Source organism: Varroa jacobsoni, unplaced genomic scaffold (assembly GCF_002532875.2).
Source record: "Varroa jacobsoni isolate VJ856 unplaced genomic scaffold, vjacob_1.0 scaffold_641, whole genome shotgun sequence".
In the NCBI taxonomy this organism is placed as follows: domain Eukaryota; kingdom Metazoa; phylum Arthropoda; class Arachnida; order Mesostigmata; family Varroidae; genus Varroa; species Varroa jacobsoni.
In genome coordinates, this window is record NW_019213543.1 from 692,283 (window position 1) to 711,136 (window position 18,854).

The following is an 18,854-nucleotide window of genomic DNA, read 5'->3' on the forward strand; positions in this document are numbered from 1 at the left end:
ACGTTGAACTTGTTTCTAACTTCATAATTTCTGTCAGATTATTATTGTTATGTTATAACGAACAAATATTGAGTTACTGAAAAAAATTGGCCTCTATTTTTATATGTGAATGAATATTACATTTCCTATGAGAGTGGTTAGGAATACAAACAGCTATGGAACGTTGTTGCTTGCAAAATTCAATGATGAAAGTATTTTGAAACATTCTAGTTTAGAAATGACAGATTCACCATAATTGTGTAGAGGCGTTTTTTTAGTTTAATCTAAGAGACTTGTGAGAGATTTTAGATTCTCTTTTCATAATGCCTAAAATATATAATTGTTCAAAAAGTTGATGTCGCTAGAGTTCTTAAGCTTTGGCGGCATTTTATACTACACTTTATCTATTAGGGTTCAGTCTCTATCGTTCGACAACTCTATTGAACATGTGGATATTCACACGCGAAGATTCGACACCATCATAGAAAAATATCGTTAGACCATATGGGCCCCTCACATTAAAATAATCCTAAACCGAGTGATGTCATCGGACACGCGACCCAACGCAGGAAACTCAATGATAAAGTAACGCTGTGCAAAAGTAAAAACACCAGAGCTTAAAAATATACCAGCACAGTTTTATTGCCTTTAGCAATTGTGCTTTTAGCGTAGAACTCGTCGGTTGCTGAACACAGGCTCGACGATTCCTATATGAGCGTTTTATCTCACCATTATGCGAAATACAATACTTAAGGTACCACAGCAGAAAAAACTCTTCAAATCTCACGAAATCTATTTACTTCGAGCAAGGGTTGCTATAGCATTCGTATTGTCAAGTCGATACCTAAATGGCAGCGGAGTAATATGAGCGGGATGGTTACGTCAATGAATTCAGTGTTAAGCGACTTTCGCTAAGTGTGGTTCTTCATAGTTAAAAACTCAACTGGTAAAGTCTTCACCTGTAGTCACTAGCCACATATGGCGATGCATACCTTAGAAGAGTCACCAGGATTTCATGGCTGGTTGCCAAGCGCAACGACAATAAGAAGCCGTCGTCTCATGACGACCTTTCATCCCGCCTGTACGCTGTGCGGCGTACCCCACAGCTTTAAATTGGCCTACATCTCTTATTTTGCTATCTACCAACTTTGATAATATTTTTTAGAAAAGTAGTTTCCTCTACCCATTTTCTTTGGAAAGAACGGGAAACAAAAGAATTTAATCTATGTGCTACGTATCGGCTTACTGCTAGCCATTGTAACGCGGTACATTCGTTTTCCACGTACAGAGTGATTACTGCAGCAGTTTTCGTGAAAACAATCTGCGATACACTTTTCTAGAATTCCCCTGTTTGGATACTACAATCACAATTTAAGGTACGCCAGATGATGACCCACCAACGAGATGCTGATCTCTACGCGAGCGTCCTGTCTACGAAAAGAACAGTTAGTGGACAAATATAAAATTCAGGTTATTTTTTTTTTGTAATCTTAGCAAGTTTAAATCGGCAAAAGCACAAAGATGTTTTCAGTTTGCAATCAGATTCCTCTTCACTGTGACACCGGGACCTACTGGAACTTGCTAGGTTTACCCAATTGCATAGCTATGTGCTTCCTATTTTCTTGACGACAGGCTTTCTAAGCTGTGAAGTGATGAAAATGTGAGTACTTCACTTCAGCCCGCTGTCCTTTCCGTCTACACAATGCTCTTGAATAGCTATATGTTAAACACATAGATACATGGTTCAGTACTTCACAAAGAGGAGGGCATCGTCGTTCCGGGTCTGTCCTCAATCGCAAACAATCTTCTCCGCGACGTTTATCTTCTTTTGCGGACTGTTAAACCTTCGTTGCAGCAATTGTGGAAACGAGATTCTTAAGCACTTTTTTTTTTTTAAAAATAGGCCGCAAAGCCATATACAAAATTCATATGTGTCAACCATAATCTAGTCAGCTTTTTTTAGTTACTGAATTCCTCGTATGATATATATAGTATTATTACTCTGTGGCCGCAGAGTACACCTTATGTCTTCAGACGGATTCGGCGGAACCCTCGAAAACGATTGGGCTTTCGTTAGATCCAACCCAAACGAGCATTAATACTATCCGTAAGGTACTACAAGCGCTTTGAAGGTAAATTACATGTACTGAGATAACGCAAGCCTAATTAAGACAAGGCTTGCTTCTTTATAGTAAGGGGCTAGTTTTGCATATTCAAGCTATACTCTCTTTCGAGACCTACGATCATCTTTGATTGTACGAGTCCATTGGATGCTACTACTATATGATATCTTTAAACAAGACACTAGTCGGTTAAATCACACAAAGCTTCTGATTCAAAAAAGGAAATATTGAAAAGCAATCATTCTTTAGCCACACGAAGTTGTAATTGTCGTTTGCGATGTGGCAGGAGTAAACAAATTTCTTCCTTACTTACACTTCCTTCTGTCAATGGAATAGAATAAAAAATGAGCGTTATAGAATCCCCACTGCATTGTCACAATAACAGCATTTTCGATCAGGCTTTCCATTCGATATTGATAAGGTAATGCGTGACCTTAATGCTGTACCTGCTCTAGTTCAAATAGCCGCGCGAAAACCTAACAATGAGGATGATATAGTTGGTGTTGAAGCAAATGTCGCCTCGAGTGGTTTGTCTACCTTGAGCATCCTTAACGCACGTCTCCCTAGTGGAGGTTCAACAATCCCAAAATTTCATCCACTTTACCATCATTTCAAGACCTGTTGCCGAGCAACTTTGCTCGACTCGAAAGTCGCGCCTTTCTGCCAGCAAGTAATGGGGGAGGTTTAGAGGTTGTTGTCGTTGTTGTTGTTGTTGTTGTGCTTGGCGTTGTACTAGGCGTTTTAGGCTTCGCTTTAGCAGATGGCGCTGGCGTAGTGGTCGCTGTAGCAGTCTGTTCATCTTCATATTCTTCATCATAGTACTCGTCCTCATATTCGATAGGCGCCTGTCAAAGAGCAACGAAGTCAACAAACCGACGCCACGTTAACGGTAAATTAATAGTGGAAACAACTGAACAGAGTTAAAAGTCATCATGCCGGATGATTGAGACGATGACTTTCTCGACGATGTCTAGTAAATTTAAATATGAATTAAATAAATTAATTAAATAAAAATTAATTGTTTTTAATGAATGTTGTAAAAACTAATGATACTTTTATGAAAGAATAATGAGCTCGAGGCCGGTAGACTTTTTTGGTAATCTTCTATATAAGGTGTTCAATTCCTTGGTACTGGATGAACCTTTGCCGGGACAATACACTTATGGACTCGACGATCTGTATCATTGTCAGTTATTTTACTGCTTTCGAACGACTCGAGAAAGAGTGACCCATGTAAGTAGAATGATCTACAAATAGAATTCAGTTTAGTTCTTTGGAAAAAAAGAACACAAAAAGAATATCTAGTGGTTTCTTAATTTTTGCAGATACTCGAGTCTGTTTTTGAGATAGGATTACTAACAGCCGGTCCAGTCGTCTATGTAGACTACAGTGATTGACTTTTATCAACTTTTTGTTCATTTTGAACCTTTTTTAGACATGTTTCTGCATTTTTGAGCCTTTTGCTTTGGAAATTTTGGATTAATGTTAGATCAATATTTAGCTATACTGAATTCCTCTGTTTGTGACGTATTTGAATGACAACTCAGCGAGCCTAAATGTACCAATATAATTTCACTCACGATTACTATTAAAAAGTGATGCCCCTATTTTAGAACAGAATTTTCGCAATAAAGTTTGGCTTTAGGCCCCAACTAATGCCCTGCTTGAAGTCACAGACAGTACAGTGTTATTATATATATATATATATATATATCTATATATATATATATATATGCGTACCTCTGTTGTGGTGGTGGTCTTTGACTTCGAGTTGGTCGATTTCGCGGGTTTTGGCCTTTTTAAAGCCTTGACGGCTTCCTTTGCGATCGTATCCTCAGCAACGGTCGGGGTATGAATAGTCGTAGTCGTCGTCGTCGTCGTCGTCGTATCCTTGAAAAGAGCGTCATTACGTTTGTAATACGCTTTCGACTTGTCGCATTGTACCGTGTTCACGAAGCGACAGGTGAAAGTTGTCTGGTCGTATACTGTATAGTTGGGGCAAAGGAACGAATAACGGTAGCCTCCGAAACAATAGTGGAAGAGCTGTAGAGATAGACATCGAAATAAATACCGAAAAAAAGCAATATTTATCCTATACGTTGTTCTTTTCTCCTAATCAACCGCACATGTTATGTAATCAGTGTAGGTGGATATGTTTCCCAATTAACAATTTTCTTGCTGACAGCTTTAACTACAGGCTTAGTCGTCCTAGTCCATGGGCCGGCAGCAATGCCCTACATAGAAAGTGTTCAATTAAAGGTAAAATATGGAGATCTCAGGTACATTTGAACACAGGCTTTCTGTATGGATTAACATCTATCTAACTAAAAATATAAGACGCAATAATAATAATAATAGCAAGACGTATTTGTAGCAAGTGATCCTGTGCTAGAGGTCAACACTCCATTACCTGACAATGGTGTTCGATGGAGGCGAAGAACCCGTCGCCATGTTTGTCGCAATCAAAACGGATATCATCGGGCACACTGATATAGAACGGGTAATCGGTCAAATCAGCTCCAGTGAGTTCGCGGGGGAAATTTGGATCCGCCAGGTAGTCTATAACTCGACCATCCGACCTGTGGAACTATAAATGCTTACGGAACCTTTTCCATAGAAAGAATAGTATACTATTTTACACAAGAGTTTATTCAAATCCCCTTTTATATATAAGTTCGAGTATTTATTGTGTATGCTAGTTCGTGTTACGGTCTATTTATAGATTCGCAAGGTCTGCATTTGAGTTGGTCTTGAATTTTTTTATGTTCGGTGCTGCCTTAGTTAAACATTACGTGGCTAACAGCCCCTCCCTGTAAAAAACGAACGGTGTGCCAACGTCCGGTTTCGATCCTGGACCTTGCCTTAGCTAAATGACCTAACTATGAATGCTTAGTAGGATAATGCGTTTTCAATGCAAAATTCCGACAACCAATGGCTCTGTCTGTGATTCGTCCAGATATGTGACTCACCTCTCTTTATATCCAGGGGACAGAGTTGTCGTAGGCTTCGGAGGTTCCGTGCTTGTTGTTGTTGTTGTTGTCGTTGTTGTAGTCGTGCTGGTGGTCACGTACTTTTTACGAGGCCTTTGCTGTCGCTCCTCGTCATCATCATCGCCATCATATCTCTCTCGGGAACGATCCCGATCAAAGGGGTAGTCCCGATCCCGCTGATGATCCCGGTCTCGATAATCTCGATCATGATCTCGTTCTCGATGTTGCGGTCGAACGTGACGAGGTTTAAACGTGGCATAATTGTACGCGTAGTGATTGCTTTCCTCTTCGGCTGATGGCAGATCGTTATACTCGTAGTAGTCCTGAGGAGGCCGTCGAACACGCTGAGGTTGACGCAGCCTCTGTGGCTCTTGGCGAACTCGTTGAGACTGGTAATAGGTGTTGTATATCTGCAGTGACGAATGTGTGATGAAAAGGAAAATATTAAATGACAAACGAGATCTGCCCAGGATTCTAATAGTGACGTGGCTATGGTATGAGTCGCCAGTTTGTCACTTGGATGGTTATTTTCATGTGTTTTATAGGGAAATACATTCATCATAGCTTTGTTCATTTTAGATTGTTTGTTATGTATAAATATTCCGTCCTCAAGTGTTGCCGCCACGCGAAACTATCAAGTAATTCATGAGTATTTAAATCTCTTTGTGAAGTACATATATGAATGTAAAACGTATGCCCCAAAACGTTGTAGAATCGGATGTCACATTCAAGCTTTGAATTGTCAAGTTCGTTGCGTTGCAGTTTCGCCAGCGTTAAAGCATTGATTAATGCTATGGTCTTACACCTCGATTGACCTAGTCACACGGTGCCCTAAATATGCGTCTGTGTGTGCCTCAGGCTAGAGCTTTTTCCGTAAATAACAGTTTTAATAGTCCTGTTGCCGTTCCTTCAACGTATACTCTCTGACATTTACTACAATTGGCAATGATAATTAAGCCTCTCGTATCATAATTCTAGAAAAATTAATTTAATTTGAATAGATTTTTTATAAATAAAAGTAATTTTAATTTAAATACATTCGGCACTCCATCAAACCAAGAGGAATGGTGTCTCGATGGAGAAGCTAACCTGATGATAGCTTTGCGCTTGTTGGGGGTACTGATTATTGTTGGTTGAATAACGATTGTATGCCTGTGAGGCTACTTGTTGTTGAGCGATGTGTTGCCCATGAGATTGACGCTGATATGGGCTTGGCTCCCGTTGTCGTTGGCGATTTCGTTGGTCAATTTGTTGTTGTTGTTGCTGCTGCTGCTGCTGCTGTCGCTGAACCGGACGACGTGTCGTGGTCGTGATTTCGGGCACCTCATCCTCGGGAACCTACCCAGGCAATGGTGGAGCACATCAAGGTGAACTTGTGAAACATCATTGTAAGATTTAAGCAACTCTGGCATACTCCTATAATAATAAGTTCCCGTAACTTTTTTTTTACCTACTTGTAAGATACATTTTATATTGAATTGTCCAAGAGTATAATTACTTGGAATATACGGAACGCTGATGTCGCCGAGCAGTAATCTTTATAAAACTAACCAAGTGTTTATGGTATAGAGAAATTGAACCTCGGCAAAAACAACACCTCGAACAAAGTTGACGTTTTCCTGTAATCCCTTGTTTTCCGTAATCGCTGTTTGGACGAAATATGTGAACTCTTTCAATGCGCTCACCAATTATCTCTTCACGCCAACACGATAATAATCATCTGTCATCTACTATTATTATGTTGTTTTTTTTTATTTAATCACATCTTTCATTAAACAGAGACTCCGATAAGAGATACCTTCAGTATTTACTTCACTATTTGTTTTTACCTCGTAATAATAATAATCCTCTGGAGGAGGTGTCGTCGTTGTTGTCGTAGTCGACCTTCTCCGGTTATGAGGAGCCTTCACTCGTATCAGTTTATAGCCAGGACGAGCCTGTAGGCGTCCATCGGCCTGTCTTCGCTGAAAGGCATGTAAGGATCATTCTGAACCCAATCACGGACAGCAGGTAGACGATGAAGCCTAATGATTTTAATATAAATAATTGAATACATAATCAACATGCGCGTTGTACTGCCTGAACAGAGATAGCCTCCAATTAACAAGTGGTCTCTTTTAAACGTTGGGTTGTCGATGTAGCGACTAAAAGATGGTTTTTGATGAGATTCATTGTGGGCTATTACAGGATGATGCAAACCCACTGAATGTAACGCTACTCCTAAGTCGACATCCGGAGCCTGATCACGAAATTTTACCGCACAAGATACTGACAATTACTGTTGTCCTTAATTAAATAATTTGTATGACGTTATTAAATAAGACATAGATCACTTCATTGCAAAAAGAATCATAAAATTTTAGAGACGGCCACATTTGTTGCGATACCTCATGCAATGATTGTTTCAATTACTTGGCGGTCTACTACCTTGATGAAGTTGAACTTATAATGCGTAATGCAGTTGGCATTTAGGATAACGTACTTTTTGCTACTCTATTCACGGGTACAGGTGCGTATACATCGCTGATGTACACAAATTCGAATGTTACGATGCTTTTGAAGTTAATACACCAATGTGCAGCTGTAAACAATATCAGTGACCTTTTGTCAGGCTCTTCGAAATTATTGGATTTCATGGTGCTTCTAGCGAGTCAACCTCGATAGCAAATCTCTAGAACAGTTTTAATTATGCCCAGTGACATATCGGTCAGTCGATTCTAGCTAGTAAACTTGCAAGTGGTAGAAAAAAAAAAGCAAGTAGACGGTTTATAAAAGAATTTTTTTTTTTTTACGTAATATCACCTGCGAGGTCACCTCAATATCCAATTGCTTGTTCTGATGCCCGCGACCATTTGGATACCTGTCGGTGTGCCACGACTCGTTCAGCAACACATATAATACCGATCTAATCAAAGTACGTATGGAGATAAGCCAATCGTCCAGATGCTATTTGGCAGAACGATAGAAAATGATCTTATATGGCTGCTAATAATAGAATTTTTTCACTGACGCTTATGTTCAGAGATAGCTGGAACTGCCATTAAACACATATGAACCTCATGCGTGTTCCGCTGTGTCTATATCAATAGCTAGTTTAACTTAATTAACTATGTTAACTGACGTGGATTCTCGATCTGATTGAAATCTGTCCATCATCAGAGGTTGCAAACACGATTCTGGCTGTCCATCATAGCGGAGTCATCCTTTGCCTCTTGTCAGAAAATCAAGCTGACGCACTGTCAAAGCCCCTCTTAAATCGAGTGAAAACTACGGCGACGGTATACACAGCGGCAAATTTCATATAATACATATGTAGACGCTTGCGGAGCGGCAAGAACGTATAGATACCCACAAAGCAGAAAACAGTTTTACAGCTTCTTGCCGACAGAATATTATTATTATTGTGTCAGGCGTCCGTGGCGCAGCGAACGACAAAGCCTCCATGGGCGGATGTTTGACGGCTTCGTAATTGTTGCCACTATGCCCATAGCAGTCGAAATGCTGGCAACTAGGCGCTACGAATTGTCTTATGTTGGTGACATTGACGCGTACGAACGCCTGTATTATCGCCACTGATCAATAGAAACAGAGCTATCGTCAATTATTATCATTGTTGGTATTGCGTTGCGAAATAGATAACGGGCCGTTATAGGAACGCGTACGAGATAAGTGAATGAGGCATAACCTTGATGTGCGTTTCGTCTTACGTTATGCCAGCCGACGTAGCTTGCTCGGATAAACAAAAGCCCAGCTGGGGATCGTAAAGAATGGGCCAACGATGGGGCAAATTTTTGTCTTTCCTACCGGCTAATGACGATGTCATCTTTCACACGAGACCGTACGATATGCAGAATCGTTCTAGGATGCCAACAAATCAGAAAGCTTTCGAATTGTCTCGTACAGGAAGCCAAACGGATCTTTTTGCGGTAATTCGTAACCGCGGCATCGATGGCAGCGCCGATAACAAAGCGGGACCTATTATTTGTAGAGGGACAGCTTTTGACGGTTGTCACTGTTATTATTTTTTTTTATTGTTGTTCATTTTATGAAATACTTTGTATCTAAATCATTTGCAAGAAAGGTATTAAGTCAGTACTGTTGACAACAAAGGCTTACGGAAAAACATGACATCAAATTACTTTTTCATTAAAGCAATGGTTGCTGGGGGTGCTATATCTTCATAAGAATTTTCAAATAATATTGGGGTAGCATGATAGATGTGGTTCATGATTACTAATTAGTAGTCTGTCATGTGCTTAGCAAGTACTTTGAGCCAATAAAACCGCGACGTATTGTCGGGTCTGACAACGGTGACTGAAGTCAATACTTCGTTTTCAATACAAGCTTCAGTAATTGTTATTGCTTTTGAGCGCTGATTAATTTTTGCGTTTATTCAGAGCTACTTTGTACAAAGACAGCATATTATTTAACGTCATCATTTTTAAGCAGGCTCTACCTAGAACTACTTATTAATATCGTGTTCGACTAGTCTAGTCCACTGACTAATTGGATATTGCATGAACTCACCAATCTTCTGCCACCGGGCATATCTTCAGGATAGTAAACAGCCTCATTTTGCCTTATCCCATTATACGGGTGTTCCTGCGATTCTGCCGACGAGATTCGTTTCGATAGATGTCGGTTTGCGACAACCCCGGGAACTGCGCAATGAAACAATAAGAGAATTAGAAATACAAAATAGCAGTAGCAACAACAACAACAACAACACTTTAGCCGGAAGTGCCAACAAAGTTGGAGGTTATCGGTAGGGGCGGTACTGTGGTCGCTGCTGCAGATTTTATTGCGCTTTCTTGCTTTTCTCTATCTATCCAGCCACGGTAGCAAGCAAACCTATTCTTCTGATATCGTTTCTCGCAACGTTACAATGTCATGACAATATTGTCAACACGGATAGAACCCCTCATCAGGGAGGTGCATTATACAGTTCACGTTGCCATCCGCTGTGCGACTTTCCATCCATCCACTGCTTCTTCCATTAGCTTCCAACTGCTTATGATGACTCTGTCGACAGCGTTTTCTTGCGGCCGTTACAGCCGAACGCGACCGTCATCGCCCCACAAACGCAAGACACCATCTCTGCGTGCCCGCGACCATGAATTATCATCTACCATCATACATGTGAATAGATATTATTTATTGCAGTTTATTTAGCTCTTAACAATAATCGCCTCAGTCTGCCGCTGTTAACATCACGACTTTACCCTTATGTGTTACTGGAAACAACATCAGCGACTTCGCTAGAACATCTTCCGCTACGCGTCGTTCACAGTCTGGCTGTGCAGGTCGCGAAACTGACTCGCTCGTTTACAAGCGACCCGTACAGCTATGGCAAATTGTAGATTGCCTCCAACGCCGAGCTGCTGCGCGAATGCCGCTGACGTGAGCACAGATGGAGAAAGGGGGGCGGGTTATAGGTAGCGGTCCCCATTTCTGCCTCCACAAAAACGGCCGACGATGGAGCAGGCAGTGGGCAGAGTGGGATACGCCGAATAACAACAATATTCAACGGCCAGCAGACTACAGCTGTTGCTGGTAATGGTGACTGCTGGGGCAGTAGTAGCATGAAATTAAATTCGATTCTGAAATTAACAGGATAGCGCCTGTTTTCACCCGTTCACGCGGTGTACACCGCTTGGTGTTGTTATTGTTGTTGGTAGTAATCGTGTCGTTGTTGTTGTCCAATGTTGTATAAGATATGAATAGCAAATGATTTATCAACAATATAAGCGAGGCCATCACAGGTAGGGCTACTACCTTTCACGATCAAACGACATGCGCGGGGCATTTATGTTTGCAAATGTGAACAGTGAACAGTTCCAAATGCGACAGTTCTACCTGAAAAAATCGGGTGTAACATCTATTCCATGTGATATTGGGAGCTTACAGAAAATGCAACGAAAGAACTTAAGTATACAGGAAACTTCACGAAGTATTTTTATTGACATTTCGTGTTAGGTAATCTACGCAGTTGAGAGGAAACCGCGAGCAAAGGTGCGCCCGAAAGACAGGAAGACGGACAGCTTCTTACTCTTTTTTTGCAACGCTTGCCTTAGGAAGCTTCGTCAGCAAAAGCTACTTGCTGTCGGGTTTCAATGTAAACATGATTTCTTTCGCGGGAATTACGAACTACACGGCTATGTATCTCTGCTAGCCCCGCACCTTTACAAGGTGATTTGCATACCACTAAAATCGGACGGATAAACAATAAACCGCAACTATTCTTGGTAATTGTATTATTTTGTACATACACTAACCAACCCTTCTCGCTAACGCGGCCCACTGCTCGGATCGCAGAAAAGTAAAAACGTCATTTCGACGTTTAAAAGTAACACTTCTTTCTTCAATGGCATGCTGTTTTAACTAAGTAACTCCACGAACAATCGACCAAAAAACGTACGCTGCTTTTCAATAAACTGTTTTCTGGTGCAAGCGTCTCTCACCTGTCTGAACGATCGAAGTTGAAATAAGGTGCGCGATAAAGATGGCGAGGCAGCCAGCGCTCAGGCTACGGGTAAGTCGGACGCTGGCGCACATCGTGAGCCCCTCCCCACGTCGGTGGGGAGTACAGCGACCCTGAGATGCAGAAGGCTTCTTTCTGTGAGCTGGTCCGCCTAAAGTAAGTCAACGTTGCCGATTTCGATAGACAGTGCGAAAATCAAAGACCAGACTGTTTCGAACTGGTGCTGAAGGCGTTAGACGGGCACAGGAACCTTTTAAGGTTTAAACGAAATCTCCGCCTTTCCTGTGTGGTAGTCTGTTACTAATGGGTCTGAAAAAGCGAAATATATTATTATTGTTATATTCGATGGCTTGAAACTTCTGTAATACATATATTTTTCAAACTCCTTACTAACAGGTTCTATCGTCCGTGCTGCGCCTCGAGTGAACGATTTCTGCGAAGATCGATGTGGTTTTGTTAGATATTCGTTATATCCGTCTCCTCGGTTACCCGTTTCGTAGCAGACACGCTGGCTGTGATGAACATATGAAAGGACCGATATGCATGGAATCGTACGTCTCATATCAAGCCTTTTACGCCCATATCGGGCCATTACCTTGGAACTATACTGGTACAGTCTTCTTGCTCCGATTAGTAAAAAAGCGCTTGGCTTGTTAAGCGTCGAAGGCATTCTTGCCGTAGGCAGTACTATAATTGCATTTACCTCCCCATCTTTCGTTAACGCAACGGGGCTCATGGGGTAGCAGTTGACCGTACACAAACTGACTATCGCGGCCGGAACACTTCAACAACTTGCATTATGATTTCTCCAACCACTGGAAGGGCCACGTACAGCTAAGGACAACCATTTTTTTCTTGAGCAGAATCAAAACTAGAGAAAGTATTTTTTTGTTACAGCTGTAGGCAACAAAAATGTGGCGTCCTGCGTACCTTTTTGGAAAAGGAAAGGAACCGGCATTTTTCGGTGACCTTCGTTCATTATCAACTTTACCCTTTTTTTTTAATTTAACTCTAGAAGAATGTATTCGTAGGCTAAACAGGGCTTTAGCAAATTGGCCGAATTTTAGAGCGGACGTAACATATTATACGGGAACTTATCTTAGAATTGCTTTTACCCTCTACGCCTTTTCTAATGATTAGCGTGACTTGCACCACGTAGTATCTGTGCGCTCAACACTTCGTTGAGTGTGTTCTTTGTTGCTTCATCAAGGCCTCGGATAATGGGTCTCCTAACCGCTGAAAAAGGTTGCTTTTAGAGATTTAGGAGAACAGAGCACTCTGCAGTTAAGAGCGTAAGTACTCTGCAAATGAATTCCAACAGATCTAAGCTAAGAATTTATAGCTACAGAATGCTACTTGCTATCGCGTAGCTAACCGGCGAGGATACAACTGCTTTAAAACGCAACATTTGGAAACAAACGCTTGAGGAATCTCTCGCGAGAGATGACCCTAGAAGCTTCACAATTCTGCCCTAAGCCGCTTCACCCTTGGAAATGTCTATGCCATAGCAGCCCTTGCTATTTCGCAGTGTTTGCTACTTCGCTCTCTGGCGAGCCTCCTTGAACTCCTGCACTTCACGCTCAGAACCATATTCCAGCGTGCTTCATTACAGTCTATACATCGATGATGACAACTACATCAACTGGCAACATGTAAAATCACATCATACAGATAGCATGCATCGGTTTATTAGGGACTTGACTGAGTAGAGCGAGGTGTCTCCTATGCAACCGATGCCAGCCTACGGAACACAAGTGGGCGATGTGTGATTTCTGGAGGCCTCTCACCTCATGGCGCCTCCCTAGCAGAGTCCTAAGGGAGTGAAAAGTTCGCAGCTGCAAAATAATGCTCCTGATACTCTAAGGTCGGGAAAAACTTAAAATATCGTACATTAAAGGGATCTTACCAGATCGCAATAATGACTTAAAATAAATTACATTATTACTGTGTATGTGGTCCGAATTTCTTTAAACATCGATTTTTGTTAGATTCCTTTAACACCGAATGACAACTTAGAGAGCTTCACGCTTATGAAGTTTTGGTTGAAGCAATTGACTCCTTATTTAAAAGGCTGTATTTTTTTCACAGTACATTCGTTGACTCCGGTGGAATTAGCCAGTAAGGTATGCGATACGTCTTTTTTTTTTAGAGATGCCAGAAAGAATCATATTGCCGATCGCAAAAATTCGCGTAGCTCTTTTAGCTAGAGCCACAAAAACAGCATAGTCACTTTGTTTTTGGTAACGGAACGCCATGTGAACTCCGTATATAATTTATTTATTAAAACTTTATGTGTATATAAATATTCTAAAATATATAAAATAGAAATAAAGCATCAGCGACGTACTTTGCAGGTATTTGAAGTTTTGGGAACATATCACATTTGTATTTTTTTTGTATTTGTAATTTTGGAATAATCCTCTCAGTAACAACGAGTCGAAAGTCTTGCTTCATATATTGTGGCATCTGATTATCTTTATTGCAACCATTACATTATTGTTAATGCCGCCCTTTACCTGATACATAGTAAATAAACAGGCCCTCAATCTTAACCCTAAATAAGGACGTTTCGCCGCTCCTACGTCGCTACCAAAATTAGATTACTTTTCGTTGGTTGTCAGTCAATCATTGTTCAATATAAAATGCTATGGAACATCTGATGAATATGGTGGAAATCAAAGATTTACCTATGAAGGGGGCTAACCACCGCTCACGGATTTTGAAACAACTTCTAACAACGTGGGAAAATGTACAGTTAAGATGTGTTCTGTACAAACTTTGCAACCCAACGTATAGGAACTTTAATGATTGGTGTGGAAATCGCTCAAAAAAGGCGTATCAACGTCTATTTAGAAATAGCCAAAATGTTTAGGTTTTTCAACAATTCCAGATTATTTGAGCCAATACCCACATTAGCTTATTAGTGGTAATAGCTAAAAAATGCGTAAGGTGTGTAAGTTTGCAGCCGGACGTAAAGCACGAATCATTGTATTAAAAGTACTTGAGATCTAGGTAGAAACAGCCCTAGCGAGTGCTGTGCGTTGTCTAGGATGAACTTGAGTGAGTGTAAGTTCCATTAAACATTAAAGTTCGGCCCGCTAACACAAATCTGCACTTCTTTGTCAGTTGTTTATTCCCTCGTTAAGAATAATACGACTATGCGTCTTAATGGGGGGCTTCAATGAGGTTCGATTTTTGAATCGTTGCTCTTTTACCTCATAAATTAATCTCTACAAATGTCATCGTAATGAAAACTTTGCCTTACAAGCATAAATGCTACTAATTTTACAAAAGATGATTGTACGTAAACGATCCTGGCGTGTTGGCGGAATTGTCGAGTATATTGATACTCGACAATTCCCGGAGCCTTTTATCCCGAAAAAGATTAGGTCGAGTTCTGTAGATGCAAGCGAAGAGAAAAAATCTTCAATGGCATTTATTCTAATACCAGCACTGTAAGAAAATTATATCATCATATGTGTAACTTCTGGCCCGTTAATGAGATGATTGCAACAAATAATAAAAACCCAAGAATTGTTATTGAAATGCGTGTAATGATTGGCTCGTTAATGGGACATTGATTAATAGCATTTGGCCGTAGGTGATGAGTAAATACAGAGAACTTATCTGCGCGTAAAGTTATGAGTTGTTATTCCTTTTTAATTTGTAAATTTTTCTGATTGATTCTGACGAAAAGCCGTATCCGTCTGGAAGTAGCTTAAGTTTGAAAGCTTTAAGTATATCTCTCAAATCTATTGCACAACGAGCCGTTACCTGAAGTGATGATTAAAGCTGAGACGAGCAGGAAATAAATACGACGGAAGTGCATATATCGTACGTTGTGCGTTCACGTAAAGGTAAGAGCTGTCACCGAACAACTAACTGGTTTTGTTTAGACAGCCCATTTTCTAAGTACATACAAACTCAGCCAAAGAAAAAGGTCCAACTAAATGAGCTCGGTTCAAAAAAATGTCTTGAAAATTTGCCTTAAATATCGTAAATCTTAAATAATCTCAATAATAAATCTTAAATATTTGTCAGAAATGAAAGCCTTTGGACAAAGAAGCCATTTCCAAATTTAGCAGTAGAGTCGTACTCGCATTGATCTACCGATTAATAAACAAAGCACGCCAGTCCCCCACTTTTTTTTTTTTTTCGATCAACACAAACAAATTGATGATGCCGATTATACCATGACTGATGTTTCGGCGAAGGCAACCTGCTTTTGAGTGCCCATGTAGATGTGTTAACTTAAACGTCTTTTATGCAGACTGTACACAACAACAACAGGTAGAACTCCTGCGTGATGACTCCTCAGTTACACGGGGGAGCGATCCGCCCGAAATAATGACTTAGCCCGTCTATTTCTATTTTATTATGAACACATCGTGAACGAAGGCCGAACGCGGTAAAATTTAAACGTCCATGGTCCGGTCAACAAATTTCGTTTGATTGAAGCTCAACCTCAGAGCTAAATAAAGGAAAAACAAACGATCCTGTCTCGAGCACAAGCAAACGATCAAATAACTGGTTAACGTATAAACAGAAACGCTCCTTTGAATCTCCACGCACCCCATTATCTGGACATGTATGGCACGGAAATACGACAGAAACATTATTTCCTATATACAAATAAATGCTTGCTAATAAAATGCGCTTTAGATAGTGCGTTGGTAATTTTTATAAATTGCTTATATTACTGAAATGTTCAAAATACATCGTACATTTAGCTGTCCCTCGAAGATGGTCTTCGTCTAGTGAAGCGTGATCTTTTCATCTACATGTTGGCAAGCCTTGCTGCTGGTTAGTCATAGTCAAGAAAATATCATTTTACGCATAGACATACAAATCAGACCCCGTTAAAGTTTTGTTTACTGTTAAAACTGTCTTCAGTACAACCTTCTGTACCCCCTTAGCAAGTGTTTGAGTGACTAGCTTATCATCTGCCTATGCGAGATTTTGTCATCGCGATGACATCTATCAATAGGTTTCTACATCTTTAAAAAAAGGTCAGCAGGGGTCAGGATCACTGCAACTTGTGTATACGAAATAGCATGTATAATACTATAATAAATAGCTTTTACTTTCAATAGTTATTGAGGAGAGTAGATTGACTAAATGCATACAATGGAGGTATTAGTTTTAGGTCCTCAATTTAGAACGTCGTGAATGGTAGTTCTAACAGATTAGAAAACTGTGAACGAGAACTCCCGTTCGAATGAGGCTATAACTCGAAGGAATGTACTTTCACAACGCATGTTCTGTTTATCTAAGTAATCAAGGGCACCAAATTCGTCCGTAGTTTCCGCTAGGCGTTCAAACAAGTTACTGTATTAGATAAGCATATGAGATTTGCCATGCTGCGTTTTTTTTTTTTACATAAATGCGGGCAGTGTTTGGTTACCCTTCAATAGAAGTTATCATTCACTATGAACTGTACGGGGTTCATGCTTTCGAATTATAATTACCGTTTTATTTCATATCTCTCTACGTTCATGTACTGTTTAATGTAATGTGCGCTATAGTTCAGTGAACTTTTCCTAATATCCAGCGTCATTTCACACAGGTCCCCTACTGAGACAAGTTTAAATCTGAATTTAAAATTGCATTATCTTGGTATCCATCCACACAGGTTGTGTATCGTGTGGATCGATAGCGGGACCACTGCAGTTTTTTTTATTATTTCAACATGTTTTTTTTTACCTAAAGATAACAAAGCGTGTTTTTTTTTTTTTTTTTTTTCGAATTAAATCACTGGATTAATACATTAAGCGTTAAACTTCTATACGTTGACTAATAGCTGGTGGTGACGATTTGAACTACTACAGCACCCGTACAAGTCGTTTTACATATTGATATTAATTAGTCTCAAAATGTTTGGCCGAGAAAAATTCCCATATCTGCAGTCGCTGTCGAAAACGATTCAGCACGACGTAATGGCTACTGCTGTGAAGTCAACGATCAACTAGCTACACGTTCACACGCATCCGTCACCTTATTTAGTTCAATTTAGACGCAGTAAAATGGCGCGTTTCGTACCACAACATCTTCTGCAAGATACCTTTCTAGGCATCACGCAATAACTCTTATTCCAACTGATACAGTAGAAAATATAGGCAAGAGGTGTTTTAGAACGTTTACGTACGTGAGAAGGTGCCGTTCCTTGACGTCGAAGTTTACGCTACGAACCTTGCTGTTAACCTGCGTGCGTTATGTGGCTATTGCCACCATTACAACACGCGGCTGCTATAAATTAGTTTCTTTTCTCACCATTTCCGGACTGATGACAGTGGTCTGATTAAATCGCATGTCATCCAACGCTTGATAAACCACTCACTTCTGGTACAGCGTTTTTGGCACTTCGAAACGCCCACTCTGTCCGGGATCGCCTATTTCGATGCACTTCGTTTTTCGGCAGCTCTTCAGAGCCGACTTCAAGTCGACATAAGCTAGTGTGAAAAGAGGCTTCTTTCAGCGACGCAAGCGTATCGCTCACCGACATCATTGAGTACACGTTTGCGGTTTAGTTAGCGATACGGCAGATACTGCTACTGTTGTTCACGCTTACGTCGATTCCGTACGTGAACGTCCTGCTTACGCTGGTGCGACGTCGTCCACGAACGATAGACGCCATACCGACCAAATCAGACAGACAGTTCAGCGGCAGAGACGACGACAACAACAACAATCATGGATCGACTAATGCCTGATTTAATGAAGAGGACTACTGGTGCAGTCCCTTACGTATATCGTCGCGAGATGACGCGTCCTGTGGGCACAATGCGGCATGTCAATGGCAAATTTGGTTTCAATAGTTAGCCCTGCTGTCACCGTCGTGACGGCCGATCCGCATATCCGTAGAGATGTCGATCGGTCGCGTCGCAAGATATTCATTGCTTCCGAATAATATAGGCACGCATACGTCGATAAATGATTACAGGATTCAAATAATGGCGGTATCAGTATACGTAGATGTCGGTGCACAACTGCAGACGATGCAAATCGAATTGGCGTGATCGATGCCAAACGCAAAAAGTGTAGGTAATATGGAAACTTGCGTATGACACTTCTCTCATTAGCAGACATAGCTTTGTTGACAGGGGGCAGAAATATTTCGAGTTTTACGTCGTTTAGCCTTACCAGTTGAACAGCGACCTCTTCCGGCAGGAAACGAACCGGGTGCCTCTGTCCGCGCCCGATTTTGAATTTAGACATTACCACATCAATAGCCCTTATATTTGGTCGACAAACACATTGTTAGTGCCCCTCCGCAGGTAAGCA

The 18,854-nt window shown here is 40.8% G+C and overlaps 1 protein-coding gene and 1 long non-coding RNA gene across 10 annotated transcripts in view; one reads left to right on the plus strand and one right to left on the minus strand.

Moving 5' to 3' along the window:
* Window positions 1–596: 596 nt before the first annotated feature.
* Window positions 597–18,854, minus strand: part of LOC111262225 (uncharacterized) — a 34,649-nt gene continuing 16,391 nt past the window's right edge. For 3 of the 5 annotated variants that reach the window (XM_022836319.2, XM_022836317.2, XM_022836321.2), the window contains exons 2-9: window positions 11,554–11,882; window positions 9,620–9,753; window positions 6,922–7,056; window positions 6,182–6,430; window positions 5,072–5,502; window positions 4,513–4,681; window positions 3,843–4,145; window positions 597–2,947 (exon numbers count right to left, since the gene is read on the minus strand). In XM_022836319.2, coding sequence (XP_022692054.1) covers window positions 2,714–2,947; window positions 3,843–4,145; window positions 4,513–4,681; window positions 5,072–5,502; window positions 6,182–6,430; window positions 6,922–7,056; window positions 9,620–9,753; window positions 11,554–11,647 — 1,749 coding nt within the window. In that variant the 5' untranslated portion in view covers window positions 11,648–11,882 and the 3' untranslated portion in view covers window positions 597–2,713. Of the gene's footprint in view, window positions 2,948–3,842; window positions 4,146–4,512; window positions 4,682–5,071; window positions 5,503–6,181; window positions 6,431–6,921; window positions 7,057–9,619; window positions 9,754–11,553; window positions 11,883–17,718; window positions 18,202–18,854 lie in introns of those variants that run through there. The other 2 variants (XM_022836318.2, XM_022836322.2) reach the window with 2 other exon arrangements.
* LOC111262226 (uncharacterized) overlaps window positions 18,472–18,854 on the plus strand; it is a 41,720-nt gene continuing 41,337 nt past the window's right edge. For 3 of the 5 annotated variants that reach the window (XR_015311862.1, XR_015311864.1, XR_015311865.1), the window contains exon 1: window positions 18,472–18,610. This is a non-coding gene — a long non-coding RNA (uncharacterized LOC111262226). Of the gene's footprint in view, window positions 18,848–18,854 lie in introns of all 5 variants that reach the window. The other 2 variants (XR_015311866.1, XR_015311863.1) reach the window with 2 other exon arrangements.